Source organism: Lissotriton helveticus, chromosome 10 (genome assembly GCF_964261635.1).
Source record: "Lissotriton helveticus chromosome 10, aLisHel1.1, whole genome shotgun sequence".
NCBI lineage: Eukaryota > Metazoa > Chordata > Amphibia > Caudata > Salamandridae > Lissotriton > Lissotriton helveticus.
In genome coordinates this window covers 11,912,187-11,928,251 of record NC_136071.1, presented here as the reverse complement: position 1 = coordinate 11,928,251, position 16,065 = coordinate 11,912,187, and the positions used below count along the sequence as shown (strand labels likewise).

The window sequence follows — 16,065 nt, the reverse complement described above, 5'->3', positions numbered from 1 at the left end:
AACACTAGATTGGTTAATTGACCCTGCAACTGGTTCCACTGACTTGCTAAGCATTCTTGAGGGGGAAGCGTGTGAAGTCTTGCATGGGGAATGATCAGGATGCAAGACGCCATCATTCCCAGCAGTTTCATGACGTCTCTGGCTGGTAATGAGTGGTTGGGCTGATACAGAGTGAGAAGAGGCTGAATACTGTGAATTCTGGCTGCATTGGGAGAGGCTACAGCTTTTTGAGTGTCTATGGTGGCTCCCAAATAAGTCTGTGTGTTTGGAGGATGAAGATGGGACTTCAGGAAATTCACTGTAAATTCTAGTTGGTGTAGTAAGCGAATTGTGGCCTGAGTGTGTTGGTGACACTTCTGGTAAGTGCTGGCTTTGAGGAGCCAGTCGTCCAGATAGGGGAAGACGTGGATATGCGGTCTTCTCAGATGAGCTGCGACTACTGCCAGGCATTCGGTAAATACTCTGGGAGCCGTAGTGGCTCCAAACTGTAGTACTTTGAATTGGTAATGTTGACCCGCTGTCACAAATCTGAGATATTTCAGATGAGCAAGGTAAATTAGAATGTGGAAACATGCGTTCTTTAAGTCTAGAGTAGACATAAATTCGTCCTGTTTTAAAAGTGGGAGCACTTGTTGAAGTGTCACCATGTGGAAATGTTCTGACAGTATGCAGAGGTTCAGTTCTCTAAGGTACAAAATAGGTCTTAACGAGCAGTCATTTTTGGGAATTAGAAAATACAGGGAGTAAACGCATGACCCTTGATATTGTATTGGTACTGGCTCTATGGCTCCTTACAGCAAGAGAGACTGGGCTTTCTGTTTGAGGAGGTGCAAAGGTGTTGGGGACAGTTTGCGAGTAGGAGGTGGAATGTTTGGAGGATTGGTGGTAAGCTCCAGGCAATAACCATGTTGGATAATTCATAACACCCATTTGTCTGTTATAGATTACCAAATGGGGAGGAATTGTAGAAAACGTCCCCCAACAGGAGTTAAATGATCAAGGGGAAGGGTAGGTAAGTCACTGCTTGTTAGAGGAAGGGGAGTTACACAGTGTAGGACCCTTTCCTCTACCCTTGCCGTCGTTTCCTCTATAACCTCCTCGTGGAGGAAGGTTGATTGTTGCCTTTAAAGGAGGAAACATTGGTGTCTGAAGATGTGGTCTGAGACACCCCATGGTAAAAGGAGTGACGAAAGGAGCCCCGGTTAGGAGGAGACCATAGAGCTCCCATAGACTTAACTACTTCAGTGTTTTTTTCATTTTTCGAATGCCTGATGAACTTCAGGCCCAAAAAAGATGCTCTTTATCAAACGGGGTGTTTAAAACGAATTGCTGGACTTCAGGCTTGAAACTGGAAATCCTTAACCTGGCGTGTCTCCAGAGTAACACACTAGTGTGAATCTCTCTAGCTGCAGTGTCAGCAGCATCTAAGGCACAGATAATAGAGTAATTGGAGAGGAGCTTTCCTTCTTGTACTAAATCGTGTGCTTTAGCTTTGTGCTCATCTGGAAGACATTGGACCAACTGCTCCATTTCGTCCCAGTGCGCTCCATCATACCTGGCTAACAGGGCCTGGGTGTTGGCGAGGCGCCATCGATTAGCAGCCTGGGCAGCTAATGGTTTGCCAGAGGAGTCTATTCATTTTGATTCCTTGTCCGGAGGGGGGCATCCCCAGAGGTTTGTGAATTAGCCTGTTTACGGGCATTAGAAACAACAAGTGAGTCAAGGGGTTACTGTCCCTTAATAAAGACTGGATCAGAGTGAGCAGGCTCATACTTTATCTATTCTTGGAGTCAGAATGCGAGCTCGAACAGGGTCTTTGAAGAGGTCATTAGCATGTCTCATAATGCTTTTGAGCATAGGGAGTGACTAGATCTGTGTGTACTACTTACATTTTCGATCAAGAAATCTTTTTCTAGTGATTCTTTTTGTAGTTGTACCCCGTGATATTGTGCAGCTCTAGCAAGCAACTCTAAATATCCTACATTGTCGTCAGGCAGGGAAGGCTTTGCATGGTCATTGTCTGTAGGTGGATCAATAGTGTAGTCTTTCCAGGGATCTACAGGTAATTGAATATCCTCATCATCATCATCCTCATGCTGTGAGGGTGGAGAATTGTGTGGTCTGATAAGTAAATGCTCCAATATTGGAGAAGGTGGTGAAGGTCTAGGGGAATGTGGTGGAAGGCGAGGATGAGAAGGGTTAGTACCAACATTTTACCTCTTCAAAGGAATCTTATATTGTACGCCCTCTGACTCAGGTTTGCCTTTTGTTGTTTGGAAGGTTGTTTGGAAAGAAGAAGTCCTGTTTCAGGGTTGGTGTAAATTTCCTTTTGTTTAGGATCCCATTTGGGGGGTGGTAAGTCGAGAATTGGATCCTGCAGCTTCAAAAGAGCATTTTCCGATTTCAGTGCTGAGGATTTTGGTGCTGGGATGGAAAGGCCTTTTGGAGTGGAAGGTTTGAGCTCAGAAGCAGTTTTTGATTTTGACGTTGAGGATTTCTGCTCTGAAGCAGTCTTCGGCTATGAGCTCGAAGGTTTTGGCTTGGTCCTGGACTGTGGCTGACTCGATCCTGAGCCGGAAGACTTGATAATAGGTTTTGGTGCAGAGCCGGGAGGTGGGACGTCGGAAACATTGTCTCAATGCCGACCTTGGCCCAGGGGTGGAACTGAAGCATTTTGCTGCCTTTGAGTTGGATTATAGGGCAATGGGTGTTCGGTACTCACAGGACCTTGACCCTGCGGTAAGTCCTCTTCCATCTAGGAGTCTGATTGAGAAATCGATAAAAGGTGTTCTTCCGGTTTCCTCTTTGGCCCCATGTGCATCGAATTCTTCTTTTTCGAATCATTCACCGAAGATGGCCGGAGTGTATTTGATGTTCTATTTTTGCATGTCACGACGTCGAGCCAGACGATTGCGGAAAGTTTTCTTGGATCGGAAGAATCTGCACGTTTCGCAGTCTTGTTCGTTGTGCTTTGGAGATAAGCATAAGTTGCACACTTTGTGCGAGTCGTAGCACGGAGGGCAGAATTTGAAGTCCGTTCACTCGACTGAGAGGTGGATGCAGTTAGGCCCGACGGCCTTGCACAAGTTTTCAGATCGAAACTGAAATTTGCTTTGACCGATACGATACGCAGAGAAGTGGGATACACGCAAGGAAACAATACAGACGCAGGTATAGTGGATTGCACACAGAAGGGAACCCGAAGAAAGGTTTTGAACCGGAGCGCAATAATTCATGTCTGAACCCGATGCCGGAAAAAAACAATCTAACAATGGAGTCGATGCCCATGTGCACTATCACCGAAAGGAGGAGTCACCTTACCTCGTGACGGTAAAGACTTCTTTAAAGAAAAACAACTTGCAAACATCCAGACCCAACACTAGATGGGAGGGGTATGTAAAGCATGTGATCCACAGCTCACATGCCTCGAACACTACTTTATGTTCCAACAATACGACTACTTGTATGTGTTCTCTAAACTTTTTATAATGTATTTCTTCCTATGAAAAAAACCATTAACTATAAGAAAAGATGTCCAAATTAGTCAGATTTATAGCTTAAATAATAAAACAGCCATGTTAGTTCCAAAAACACTTATTACAATATTTTTTTTAATGGCAAAGTACAGGGAAACTATAGCTTCCAACACAGGCTGTGCATACAGTCACAAATTGTACTACACCTTTATGATATCCAGAAGCGGACACCTATCTATCCTCCTGCTTTGCTGCGACAGCCAGGCAGTTACTGTGTGAAGGTAACATAGTCAAAGGATTTTGGCACACTAACACAGAGGGAAGGAGGATTATCAACAGTTTCAGAGTGAAACCTGTTGAAGGTAGAATAGAGTATCAAGATCAACACAGAACCTTGCTTCAAACAGGCCACTAACACCACAGATTGGAAGAAAATAGTTATATTAAGCACACAAATTACACAGAAAGACCTGGCCCCTTAGGAAAGCAGTCTTGGTGTCAGAATCAATACAATGGTATTTTGTCAACCTATGAATAGGGACTTCGAAGCAGCCTCCTAAGCGTGGCATAAACAAATAATTTGCTTACCTTCTGTACTAATAATATTTCTGGTGGATACTTCTAACCACAGATTCCTCACCTTTTAAATCACCCCAGGCACCAGACTGGATCCGGAAGAATTGCAAAGCAACTCCCTGGCATGCCAATAGCTGGTGTCATGTGGGTCCACGTTGGATACGTCCACCCCCGGATGTGACAGAAGGGCCACTATATTTGTGCCACCTCCGCATGCTGACGGCAGTTTCTTTGTGATCTCTGTTTAAAGAAATCAGAATATGCCAGTGTGCAGATGTTTCAGATTTGTGATCTTATTAATGGACTGCATGAGTCCATTTGACAGAACTGCGGTTAGGTAGAGTCTCTGCCAGGAAAGGTGTTAACAAAGGTAAGTAACTTGCTCTTCTGATAGATATCCAACTGCAGATTCCTCACCCTGTGAATAGATACTTAAGCAGTACCTCGTCAGGTGGTCGTTCTGTGGAATGACTTCGACCTGGAAATCCTGCAGGACTGATCGGGCAAAGTGCCTGCCCTCCCGGACCTGGCTGTCCAGACAATAGTGGTTCATGAATGTGAAGAGAGATATCCATGTAGGAGCCTGGCAGATGTCCAGGAGTAGCACACCACGTGCCAAGGCAATGATAGCAGCCTTTGCTCTAGTGGAACGAGTGCACAAACCTTCTGAGGGCTGCTTCTCTACAAGCCCATAGCAAATCTTTGTGCATAATACAGTGCATCTGGAGAAGGCTCTCTTTTGTGCTGCTTTCCCCTTTTAGGCTACAGAGAAGCCCACAAAAGCTGATTGCCTAATCAATAGTCTCTGGTCCTCTCAATATAAAAACTGAAGGCCCCCATAAAAAAAAAAAATGTGGATACACTTCTTCTTGCAACAGATAAGACGGGCATAGAAAGACAGCAAAGTAATAAATTGCCCTTTGTAAAATGGTGCGACTACTTTTGGCAAGAAAGCTGCTTTTGTCTGTAGGACCAGTTTGTCTGTAAAGAAAGGTGTGCAAGATTGCTGGACGGACAAGGCCTGGAGTTAACTCCCTCGGCGAATGCACATCAAGTAGGCGAGAACCAAATTGAGGTAGCACTGCAGCATCAACAAAAGGTATTGGTGGGAATATTTGGTTCCGCCCCTCTAGGAAACACAACACAACCAGTGATTTAAAAAGGGATGGCTGATCTTGCAACTGTAGGAAGGCTGACTGAGCTAAACGATAAACCTTAACTGTCGCCACAACAAAAGCTTGCCAGCTTGAAAGACAAAGCAAAAAATGTCAGACCATTTTGCCTGTAAAGGCTGAATATCACAGGAGGAACACCAGACAAACCTCTCGAGCATCATGTATATACAGTTTTAGTGGAAGGATGCCAGGATGACACCAACTACTTCAGGAGGAAGATCGTAGACAGCGACTGTCGCCGTTCAATCTCCACGTGTGTAGGTTGTGCAGGCTTGGTTGCAAGACCCGGTCCTTGTGTAGCAACAGAAGGTCTCGCGAAATTGGAGGATATATGGTCATGATCGTAATTTCCAGTTACCACACTTGCCTCGCTCGACCAGTCAAGAACCACAAGGATTTTCAATACTCTGGGCAGTAGAGGTAGGGGAGGAAAAGTGTACAGGAGTCCCGAGCCATAGCCAAAGTAGAAGGCGTCTCCAAGCGAGAACTGCCTCAGAACTACAACGCACAAAATCTTGGATAATGTGCGTGTTCTGCGGTGGCAAACAGATCGAGACAGGGTTCTTCCCATTGTTGGACGGAGCCACCTCTAAGTGTAACTACAATACGGGATCGACTAGGCACAGTTGGCTGAGTTTGTCTCCTTTGGCGTTAAAGATCCTGCCAGGTGCTCAGGAAGATGCCTTGAGCATCCAGCCACTTTCAGAGGAGTAGAGCCACTGGCTCAGAATCCATGAATCAATCCTGGTCTCTCATGAGACTTCTACTGGATCCCCAGAATGGGATTGCTCAAAATCTGATTCTAGCAGGTTTATTGAGGACGGAGTTCAGCTGTTACCCAAGGTCTCACTGTACTCTTTAGTTAGCACCTCATGATAATGTGTACCACATCAGACACAGCTTTCCTGACCTCTGCACAGGGTAAAACAAATTGAAATGAAAAATTAGGAAAATCACAAAAAGTGACCACAAAAAGTGACCATAAAAATGAGAAGAGGAGCTCTGATCCATATTAAAGGGTTCGAAAAAAGAGATCTGATATGGGTCTGCCAAGGTGGGTGTGATTTCATTCTGCCGTTGCTTTGGATGCTGGAATGGAGCCAGCACTGCCTACCAGCAAAAAAAGAGATAATGATTCTACAGGTGAGGAATCCGCAGGAATCTGTTGGTAGAAGTATCGTCAGATATACTCATTATGGATTTCTAGACAATTCTATGAGAGAACTGTTACTTACTTGTAGTCCTTCTTCTGCATCAGTGGAATCGTCCATGAAGGGGTAAACGAAGATCTCAAAACATTTCATTTACAGACTTAACAAAATAATTAAATGGAGGGGATATCACTGCCATTTCCGAAAAATAAGTTAGGATTATGATGCAGATTTTTTTCCCTGTTAAAATGGAGGAACATACGGCTCAGAAACCCCTCCATGTTGTTATGGAGACATTCAATGATTGTGAATATTGATAAAGATCCTTTGGAAAATCTTTTTTTTCAGCAGCCCTACATATGACAGGGGTGATTCACAGCATGGGCTCTAGCAACACAACTATCAAATTCAGCTTACAAACATTTGCACGGTAAAATTCACAACACAGAGCAACTGCAATTCTTTTTACAGCCGTTTAGAAAAATGTGAGCAAATGTTTACCTTTTTATTTCCTTTGGCAGTTTTTGCAGCCAACTCCCTCCCTCGTCTGTGAAGTGAAAAATATCAACGTCAAGATTACCTAATAAGCACAAGCAAGTATTTGGTATTCACAGTTCAAACACTATTCTATCACATAAGACTACCGTAATTCTGCATGTGCAGAAAGAGAATGGTTCGATCACACACCATCGAAAGTGAAATCGTTCAGGCGTTCCTCGGTTAATAACAGTGGGGTAGGTCAGCTCGAAAGAAAAGTAAACTCTGCCAGAGAAGCAAATACATAGGATGAAAATAAGTTACTCACCTGTAACTGCAGTTATCCAGTTTTGGTATCATTCATAGATTCACATGCCTGAATATAGTAATATCAAGCAGTAATATAAACTATCTAACGCTAGAATGGCCCTACACCATAAATTTAATAGCCGATCTATGTCCTTTAAAAAAAAAAAAAAAAAGGACCAAATTCGAACTATAACCAATCAGCCGCTAGCACCCTCTAAATTTACTCCTAACAGTGGCTGAGTCCGTCAGATTTCCACTGCACGTTGTCTGTTAAGAGAGTCTCCCTGAGCTCTGCTGAGTTTTTCTCATTTCAATGCATGTTCTTCTGCATATTACCAATATGTCAGACAGGAAAGACCTCTTTCGCCCTTGTAAGTCCTGTGGAAAGAAGAGAGTTCATGTGGATAATCCACATAAGAACTGCATTTACTGCCTCTATCCAAAGCACGAGGCAAAAGAGTGCAACATTTTACGTCTTCTGAGGCGGACGGGACTCCTCTGCCAGGTCTCATAAGAGGGCTAGATCTTTGGAAGGAGCTTCAGAGGCGTCCAGAAAATCCCTCCGGACTTCCCAACAGCCTCAGCTCCAAGAAAAACGAGATGGTACGTAATTTCTTCTCACACACATCTTTACCTGGCCCATTCTCATCTTCTGCCAGGGAAAAAAACAACCCTCAAGCCTCATCGTCCAGCGGTCTGAAGTGATCTCGTGCCAGCGCTCTGCATAAACAGACATTTTTGCATCCACGGGTGGGGGAAGGGGGGGAAGGTGGACTGGCACCCTGAGAAGCTCATTGTTTTCTGGCAGAATCCCAGCCTTGTTGTGGTCTCTTTCAGCCACCCTGGCAAGAGAAACCAGTCGTCGATGACTGACGGTAAGAGGTTTGGGTGTACATCTGTCAGTAATGAGGTTGGCACTGTCGATACTGCTGATTCGACTGTTAGCCGCCCCGATGTGTAGAGAACCCTTGCCCTCTGGCTCCTCTGAAAGGTATGCAACTATATTGTAGAGCACCTAAAGATTTTGCGGTGTCTGTCATTTTTGATTGCCAAAAGGGCTTCACCTATATGTTTCCCGAACAGTGAATCCCCATCATAAGCCATGTCCAGTATATTCACCTGAACTTCGGGTCTAAAGGTAGTCGGCTTAAGCCAACCTTGGCGTCGAAGAACAGCTGCCCCAGCTAATTGCTGAAAGCTGGTGTTAGCGATATCTAACGCGCAGTTAATTGTTTCAGAGACAGCTCGTTCACCTTCTAATAAGATCTTCTGTGCCTCCTCTCTTTGATCCTCTGGGATAAGATTTATCAATCCCGCTATATCGGACCACATTTGGAGGTCATAACGGCAATGATTGCCAAGGCATTAGCAGCTCTAATTGAAGCTGCAGCCATAGTCGATAATTTTTTCCCCCCAAAAGGTCCATACGACGTCCTCCTTTGTCTGGAGGGGTGGTAATTGTTGTTGCAGCGCTTTTCGAATGCTGTTGTGCACCCTGAGATATTACTGAATCTGGCCTCGGATGACCTATGAGGCAAGATGGACTGTTTTCTGGAGCGCTGTATTTTTTCTCTATTCGAGGTAACACCGCAGTTATGGATGCCGGTGTCTTCATGATTTTCACTCCCTCTTGCCAGATGTAATTAATGATCGGAATAGAGCGGATGATCTTCCTGGTATCTTCTTTGAAGTCATGTAAAAAAACAGTCTGTTTGATCGTAATAGGGAGCTGGAACCTAGAAGCCTCTCTCTGCATTAAATTATGAAGTCCTCCGATGTCCTCGGGAGGAGAATCAGAGGGCAAATGTGGAGATGGTGTCTCTATGATATATTTGTCCCATGGATGTGGAGCATCTGCCTGTTTAGGTAACTCGCCTTCCTCAACCTCCTTATCCGAGGAGGAGGTGTCTTGATGTCCAGTTGGATCTTGTGCAGGAGCCGGTGTACCAGGTTGAGTAGGCTCTGGTACCGGAATAGGAACCTCCACTTGTGGAATTGGGTTCTCTGTTAGAACCTGCTGTGGAGGAAATCTCGGGCTATAATCCGCCAACATAGCCTGTAAGTCTTGTATAAGTGCTGGAGGAGGACGAGACATTTCCCTATGACGATATTCCTGCCGAGGAGCCATATATTGCCCATGGCAGTAGTGCTCCTCCTGGTAACCATCCTCGTCAGTATCTTGACATTTAACGTTAAGCACAGATGGACTATGAGCCACTCTGTATGGACTTTCCTCTTCATAATCGTCGTCCTCCATGAAGCCTTCTAACAGATGGGAAGGTGGTAACGGAGAAATGTTACTATAATCCTGAAAAGTCCTTTGAATTGTCTTTATTGATAAACTCTCGTCGACTGGTGCGTCAACGGTGCAGAGATATGAATGGTGGGAATGTCTCATCGACGATCCTGTCGTTGACGGTGGTAGAATCACAGGCACGTTCATAGACTGTGCCGTCGACGGTGCCGTCGTTGATGCCTCTCCCGGCAATGGTGTCGTCGTAGACGGTATTGTCGTCTATGTTTCTCCCGTCGACGGTGTCGCAGTCGACAGTGCAGGAGGAATCTTCGTCGACAGCTTCTTCGTCGACGGTGCATCGTTGACGGGTCTCGTCGAAATAGAAATTCTCGTCGATGAGATAGGTGATAAAATAGCCATTGTTAAAATAGCCGCCGTCAACGATGGTGTCGACGACGTAACACATACCGCAGACAATGTGGTGAAAGTCGTTGTCGACAGAATCTTTGTGCTTTTTACTCACAGTTTTTGAAGAGGATGATCTTGGAGTAGAAGGCGGAGATGATGCTGGCTCAGGAGTGTTTAGAACTCCTTTCTTTGTGAAGAGATATTTCTTGGGAAGTTTTCAGATGTTTTCTTCCCTCACCTGAGGAACCTTCTTGAGACCTAGCCCTCTTGCTAGATGTAGAAGCTCGCTCCTCTTCCTCAGCCGAAGAAGGATGCTCTTTAGACTTGAGCCATAAAAGTAATCTTGCCTCTCTATCCCTTAGAGTCTTGCTGGGGAAGGTACAGCAGATTTTAAGTCTTTAGCCTCATGTTTGGGATAGAGGCAATAAAGAGAATCTTTGTGAAGATCATCCACGTGGGCCCTCTTCTTCCCACAGGTCCTGCAGGAGCGGAAGAGGCCCGTCTTATCAGACATGCTTGCTTGAAGAGGTGAAGAGAAGAAAACTGAGTAGCACTCAGGGAGACTCCCTTCCACATGACGTGTGGTGAAAATCTGAAGAGTACTGCTTCTGTTAGGAGTGTTCTAGAGGGTGCTGATAGCTGATTGGTTGGAGCTGACTTTTGGTCCGTTTCCTATAAGGCCGTAGATAGGCTACTAAGATATAGCCTTTAGCTTATTTTGGCCTATTTATTACTTATGGCACTGCTTTTGTATTTTACCCTGGGGCTCTCATCTCGGCGACTGGGAATGATTCAGGCATGTGAATCTATGAAAGATACCCCAATACTGGATAACAATAGCTTCAAACAAGGTAGAAGTAAAGAATAAAGCATGTTAAGTTCTTGATGCTTAAGGACTGTGGTGGGGCTTTCTGAAGGGTAGTAAATCGCCCATTTTTCTTGGATTAAGTTTCCCTCAAGGTCGAGTGCCTAATCCCTGCTGATAAGTGGGTTGAATACTTTGCTAATAATTTGGACCTTACTGATATGCCATCTGACCTTTGTTCTTAGGACACTATTGACTGCGAGGGTGCTTGAGAACTTAGCTGGAACATAGAATTGAGGAAAATCAGCTTGGCTAACAATAGCCCTAACAGGAAAGACTCAGGGATCGGACAGCGTACACATGGATGTAGTCATAGATACCATTTCTTCATCTGCTCCAATTTTAACCAATGCTATAAGAGCAGCCATTATAAGTACTATTCCCGCAGTCAAAGTTCCCATTTTTAGGGGGGGGGACAGAAAATTGCCTTCACTCAGTCTCATTAATTGATTCAACCACAACAATTTTGGGCACAGTACTATTGTCAAGGCTGGAGATATGGGCAGAGGAAAATGCCGTCCTGCTTATTGTATTGAGAAGGGTGGGGCTGAGGGACGATACGTGTGGGACTCCGCATATCAATTTCTTGGTCTCTGATGTGAAGGGTGGCAGCCTGACTCTTTGGGTTCTTCCAGTGAGGAAGGAATAGATCCATCCAACAGCTCATGGCATAACCCTCGCCATCACACCTTCCCAACTCTTCCATGGCAGAGCCACCATCACCATCTACAATAACGGGATTGTCCTAATTCAATCCACGGACAAGAACCTGGAAATACTAGACAACCTGTTCCCCAAGTTCAAAGAGCACCTCTCCAAGATGCGGACCTCCACCCAGAACTCCATCAGCACTATCATCACCCCTGACGACGCAGCCCCCACCCACAACACTACTAACATAGCTCAGCGCCGGATCTACACGCACCTCACCACCTCCCACAGCACCCTAATCAATCGCCCACCTGCTGTTACCGCCCCACACTCCCCAAGCGCAGTCACCAATCTCTCCCCCTCATACACTAGCCGCCCCTCTAACAATACCCCCACTTTGACCTCCACTCACACCTCCCCCATCCCTCTCTCCCCTGACATAACAACCCCCACCCACAACACCTACTACCTAGATCAGCGCCAGAACAGCACGCGCAATGACAAATCCTACCCTTTGTTCCCCCCCATCCTCAGTCCCCATGTGAGTACACCCCCTCCCATAAATACTCGTTACACCCACATCCTCGACTCCCCCACGCCCCCTTCCCCCCACGCTACACCCCCCATGAACGCTTCTGAACACGCCACCGTCCGGAGTTTATCTCCCCCCCCTCCCTCCCCCCCAAGGCAGTTCCATCTCCCTCCCCAGCTCCCTCCCCACTCTCACTCACGACACCCCCACCCTCGCAACTAGTCCCACAGAACATACCGCCTCTCTTACCTTAGCATCCCCCTCTCTCTCCCCTCCCACTCTCAGCCCCCACTACCTTCCTGCCACCCCCACTGTCTTCAGCCTTCACTCTCTCTTTAACTCACCGGCACCGTCTCCCACTGACGACACCACATATGTCTCCCACCCTCCACCTACTTCACCCACACCCCTCGTCCACAAATACGCCCACACTTCGAATACCATCCCACACATTATCACCGCAGAACCCTCCAACAACGCTAGCATATCCCCCCCCTCGATACCCTGCCCGCTTTCTAGCTCACTAGTCAACCATTCACCGATGGCTCTCACCACCAACGCCATCTCCAATCCTCCTCTTGACCTGACCTTATCTACCCTCCAACAAGTCAAAGAGGATCTCCTACAAGTCAAAAAAGATGTCCACGATATCAAAGACCTTCTCCTCTCACAGCCCAGTCTACCTCCCACCATCCCACTACCCTACAAACGACGCACCCTCCCTACATACCCTCGCCTCAAACGATCCCCGAGATGGCCGACTATCCCCGTTCGCAATAACTCCCACCGCCCCCGCCGTGCCTCAACTCACTGTCTGACCGCGACCTATGCTCTCTCCTACGCTCTTATGGCACAGGTCCGGTAAAACACATATCCAACACACACATCCCCATACCCACAACTCTCTCAAATCCTCTGAGGCTCCCAACCCATAGCAACAGAGGTTCCATCCCTAGCAACCTCAGAAAAGTTCCCCTCTCTCTAGAAGGCTCGACCACCCGTCTCACTCCCAAACGCAAATGCATCCTACTCAACTGCAGATCAGCACAGAGACACTCCTCCGACATCGCTGATCTCGTCTCAGCAATGGAACTGGACCTAGCCATTCTGACTGAAACGTGGCTTACTGAAGCCTCTACCCCGATAATGGACATATTAGTCCCCCCCAATTATCACATCATTAGACTGGACAGGCCTGTCAAGACGGGCGGGGGAATGGCTTGCATTTTTAGGAGCAACCTCTCCGTTACTAAAGCCGCCTCCCCCTCCCTTACCTCCTGTGAACTCCTCTGCCTCGATATCACCAGCGAGGGCAAACAAGTTTGTGCTCTACATCTCATCTATCACCCGCCTGGTGACAACCTCATATTCACCCAACAACTCATGGACACGATCACTTCCAATGTCGGTCGGCAGATCACCCAAGTCTACCTGGGTGACTTTAACCTCCACTGGAATGATCAGAAAGACACAGAGGTGAATAGTCTCAAAACTTTCTTTAATGCGCTTGACCTCACCCAAATATGCGATAGACCAACACACGACAAAGGCTATATACTCGAACTCATCATCGCCAAAGAGGACTCTACCCAACTGGAGGCGATCCAACCCTGCGACTGGTCAGATCACCACATTATCACCTTCTTTATTAACGAAAAAGTTAAACCTAACCCGGTCCAACCCACCAAATCCAAAATCTGGAAAAGGGACATGAAGAATCTTAACCCCACTACACTGCCTCCCCACATCGGCAGTCTCCTCCTTCCCCCTTCAGGTGTCTCGGATGCTCAATCACTGACCAACCACTACCTTGACTATGAAATTAATAGTCAATGAAGTCGCTCCATTGCAACTGAAGAGAGTCTCCAACAAAATTTCTAACCCCTGGTATGATGGCAGACTCAATGACGACAAGCGCACTATGCGAATGGCAGAGCGTACCTGGAGATCTGACCCCTCATCAATGCATCTAAAAACGCTTAAAAAGAAGAGAAATGCCTACTTTAGGAAAATAAAGCGCACAAAGTCGGACTTCTTTAGCCGTCAGCTGGACCAAGCTAGAAACAGGCCAAGAAAACTGTTCGAACTAATCAAGACCCAAACAAAGACACAACCCTTACAATCAAACAGCACAACAAGCGACACCCCACACTGTGAAGACTTCTCTGCTTTCTTTAAGCAAAAGACCGACAACATAAGAAATGACCTTGTCATGGATTTAAGCCGATTCCCCAACCACACCAGAATGTCTAACATTCAACCCAAAAACAAGGCATCATGGCTGCACTTCGACATCTACTCGGAAGAAGCTATACACAAACTACTCTGCACCCTGAAGCCCTCTAATCACCTCACAGACCCCCTACCTGCTAATGCAGTAAAAGACTTCATCCCCTTGCTCCTCCCTCTTTGGACCAAAATCATCAACTGCTCCCTTCAACAAGGCCTCATCCCAGACTCCCTCAAGGTGGGGCAAGTCACACCTATACTCAAGAAACCCACAGCTGACCCGTCTGACCTGAACAATTACCGGCCTATCACCAATATCCCCACCCTGGCCAAACTGCTGGAGAAATGTGTCCAACTCCAACTAACAAAACACATTGACCAATTTGACCTCCTCAACCCTCACCAATCAGGCTTCCGAGCGAAACATAGCACGGAAACAGCTATGACACACATAATTGATGACGCCCTCCAAATCCTTGACCGCAATGAGTCCTGCCTCCTCATCCTTCTTGACCTATCGTCAGCTTTTGACACGGTCAAGCATGAGAACTTATTGGAGCTGCTAAGCACTAGAATGGGTCTTTCGGGAACTGTTCTCAAATTGTTTTCTTCCTGCCTTCATATCCGGTCGCAGAAGTTCAAGATCGACAATGTGCTATCTAAACCGCTGCCTGCAGATCTAGGTGTTCCACAAGGATCTTCCCTCTCCCCCACACTGTTCAACCTCGTCATGGAACCGCTCGCCACCTTGCTCCAAGCATCCAATGTTCAATTCCATATGTACGCCGATGACACACAACTTTACCTAAAGATACAATCCCCGGAAGATATCAAACTACTGAATTCCACACTTAGCAACACTCAATCCTGGTTGGCCGATAATCACCTCAAACTAAATGCGCTGAAAACTGAGTTCCTACTCATCTCACCCCCGGCGAAGACTTCCACCACCCAAACGGCTCAATAACCTAACAGCACTCAATGTCCAACCTACCATCGTGGACTCAGCGAAATCCCTAGGCATCACAGTCGACGCCAAGCTCAACATGCAACAGCACGTTAGCAAAGCCACAAAAGGGGCTAATTTCTAAATCAACACACTGAGGAAACTCAAACCCTTCCTCCCTGCCAAAGACTTCCAAACTGCTGTACAAGCTTTAGTCATCCCTCGCATAGACTACGGAATTGTGACCCTCAGCGGACTACCGCTATCCACAACAGCACCCCTAAGAGCCTCCCTGAACGCTGCCGCGAGACTCATTACTGGCTCAAGAAAACATTCGCATATTTCCCCAGACTTAAAATCTCTAAAATGGCTGCCTTTTGAAGCCAGAATACAGCTAAAAATTGCAGTAATGACACACTCGGCCGTGCACCACAAGGCACCCAACTACCTCGCGCAAAAGTTGTCTATATCAGGAGGGTCGAGATCCAATCGTAGTACAAAAAATCTACTCCTGAAACCTAGTAGATTCCGGAAAGAAAAAACATACAAGCGCTCCTTTTCAGGAATGGCACCCAGGATCTGGAATGCGCTCCCTCCGGAAACCAGGCTTATCTCCTCCACTGCACTCTTCAAGAAAGAGGTGAAAACCATCCTTCTGGCCAAGATCTCCTGAACTTTACAGATACTGGATCTGAGACTCTGCATCGCTCTGTATCACTGATCACCTTACTCTCTGACACTATACTCCTACCTTATGGGGTCACTACTACGCTACTCTCTTACTACCAACCAATATATGTTACTCTTTGGTGTATTTATATTACTTGTTTACCTGACTGTATCTTGATATGTTTCTGTACATTTTGTTATCCTACTATGTTAGTAATTACTATGCTGCTCCCATTATCTTGTTCATTCCTGTTGTCCCTACCCCTGTCTCTGTGAAGCGCTCTGATATCTGTAAGGATCTTGTTCGCGCTATATAAAACTTTGAATAAATAAATAAATAAATTTGAGAGCAGATCCATGTATGC

General features: G+C 46.3%; 1 protein-coding gene across 2 annotated transcripts in view; it reads right to left on the bottom strand.

Moving 5' to 3' along the window:
* The window catches only part of FAM120C (family with sequence similarity 120 member C), a 434,870-nt gene that overhangs the window by 14,674 nt on the left and 404,131 nt on the right, over positions 1-16,065 (bottom strand). For both annotated transcript variants that reach the window (XM_078664559.1, XM_078664560.1), the window contains exon 15: positions 6,880-6,925. In XM_078664559.1, coding sequence (XP_078520685.1) covers positions 6,880-6,925 — 46 coding nt within the window. The remainder of the gene's footprint in view (positions 1-6,879; positions 6,926-16,065) is intronic.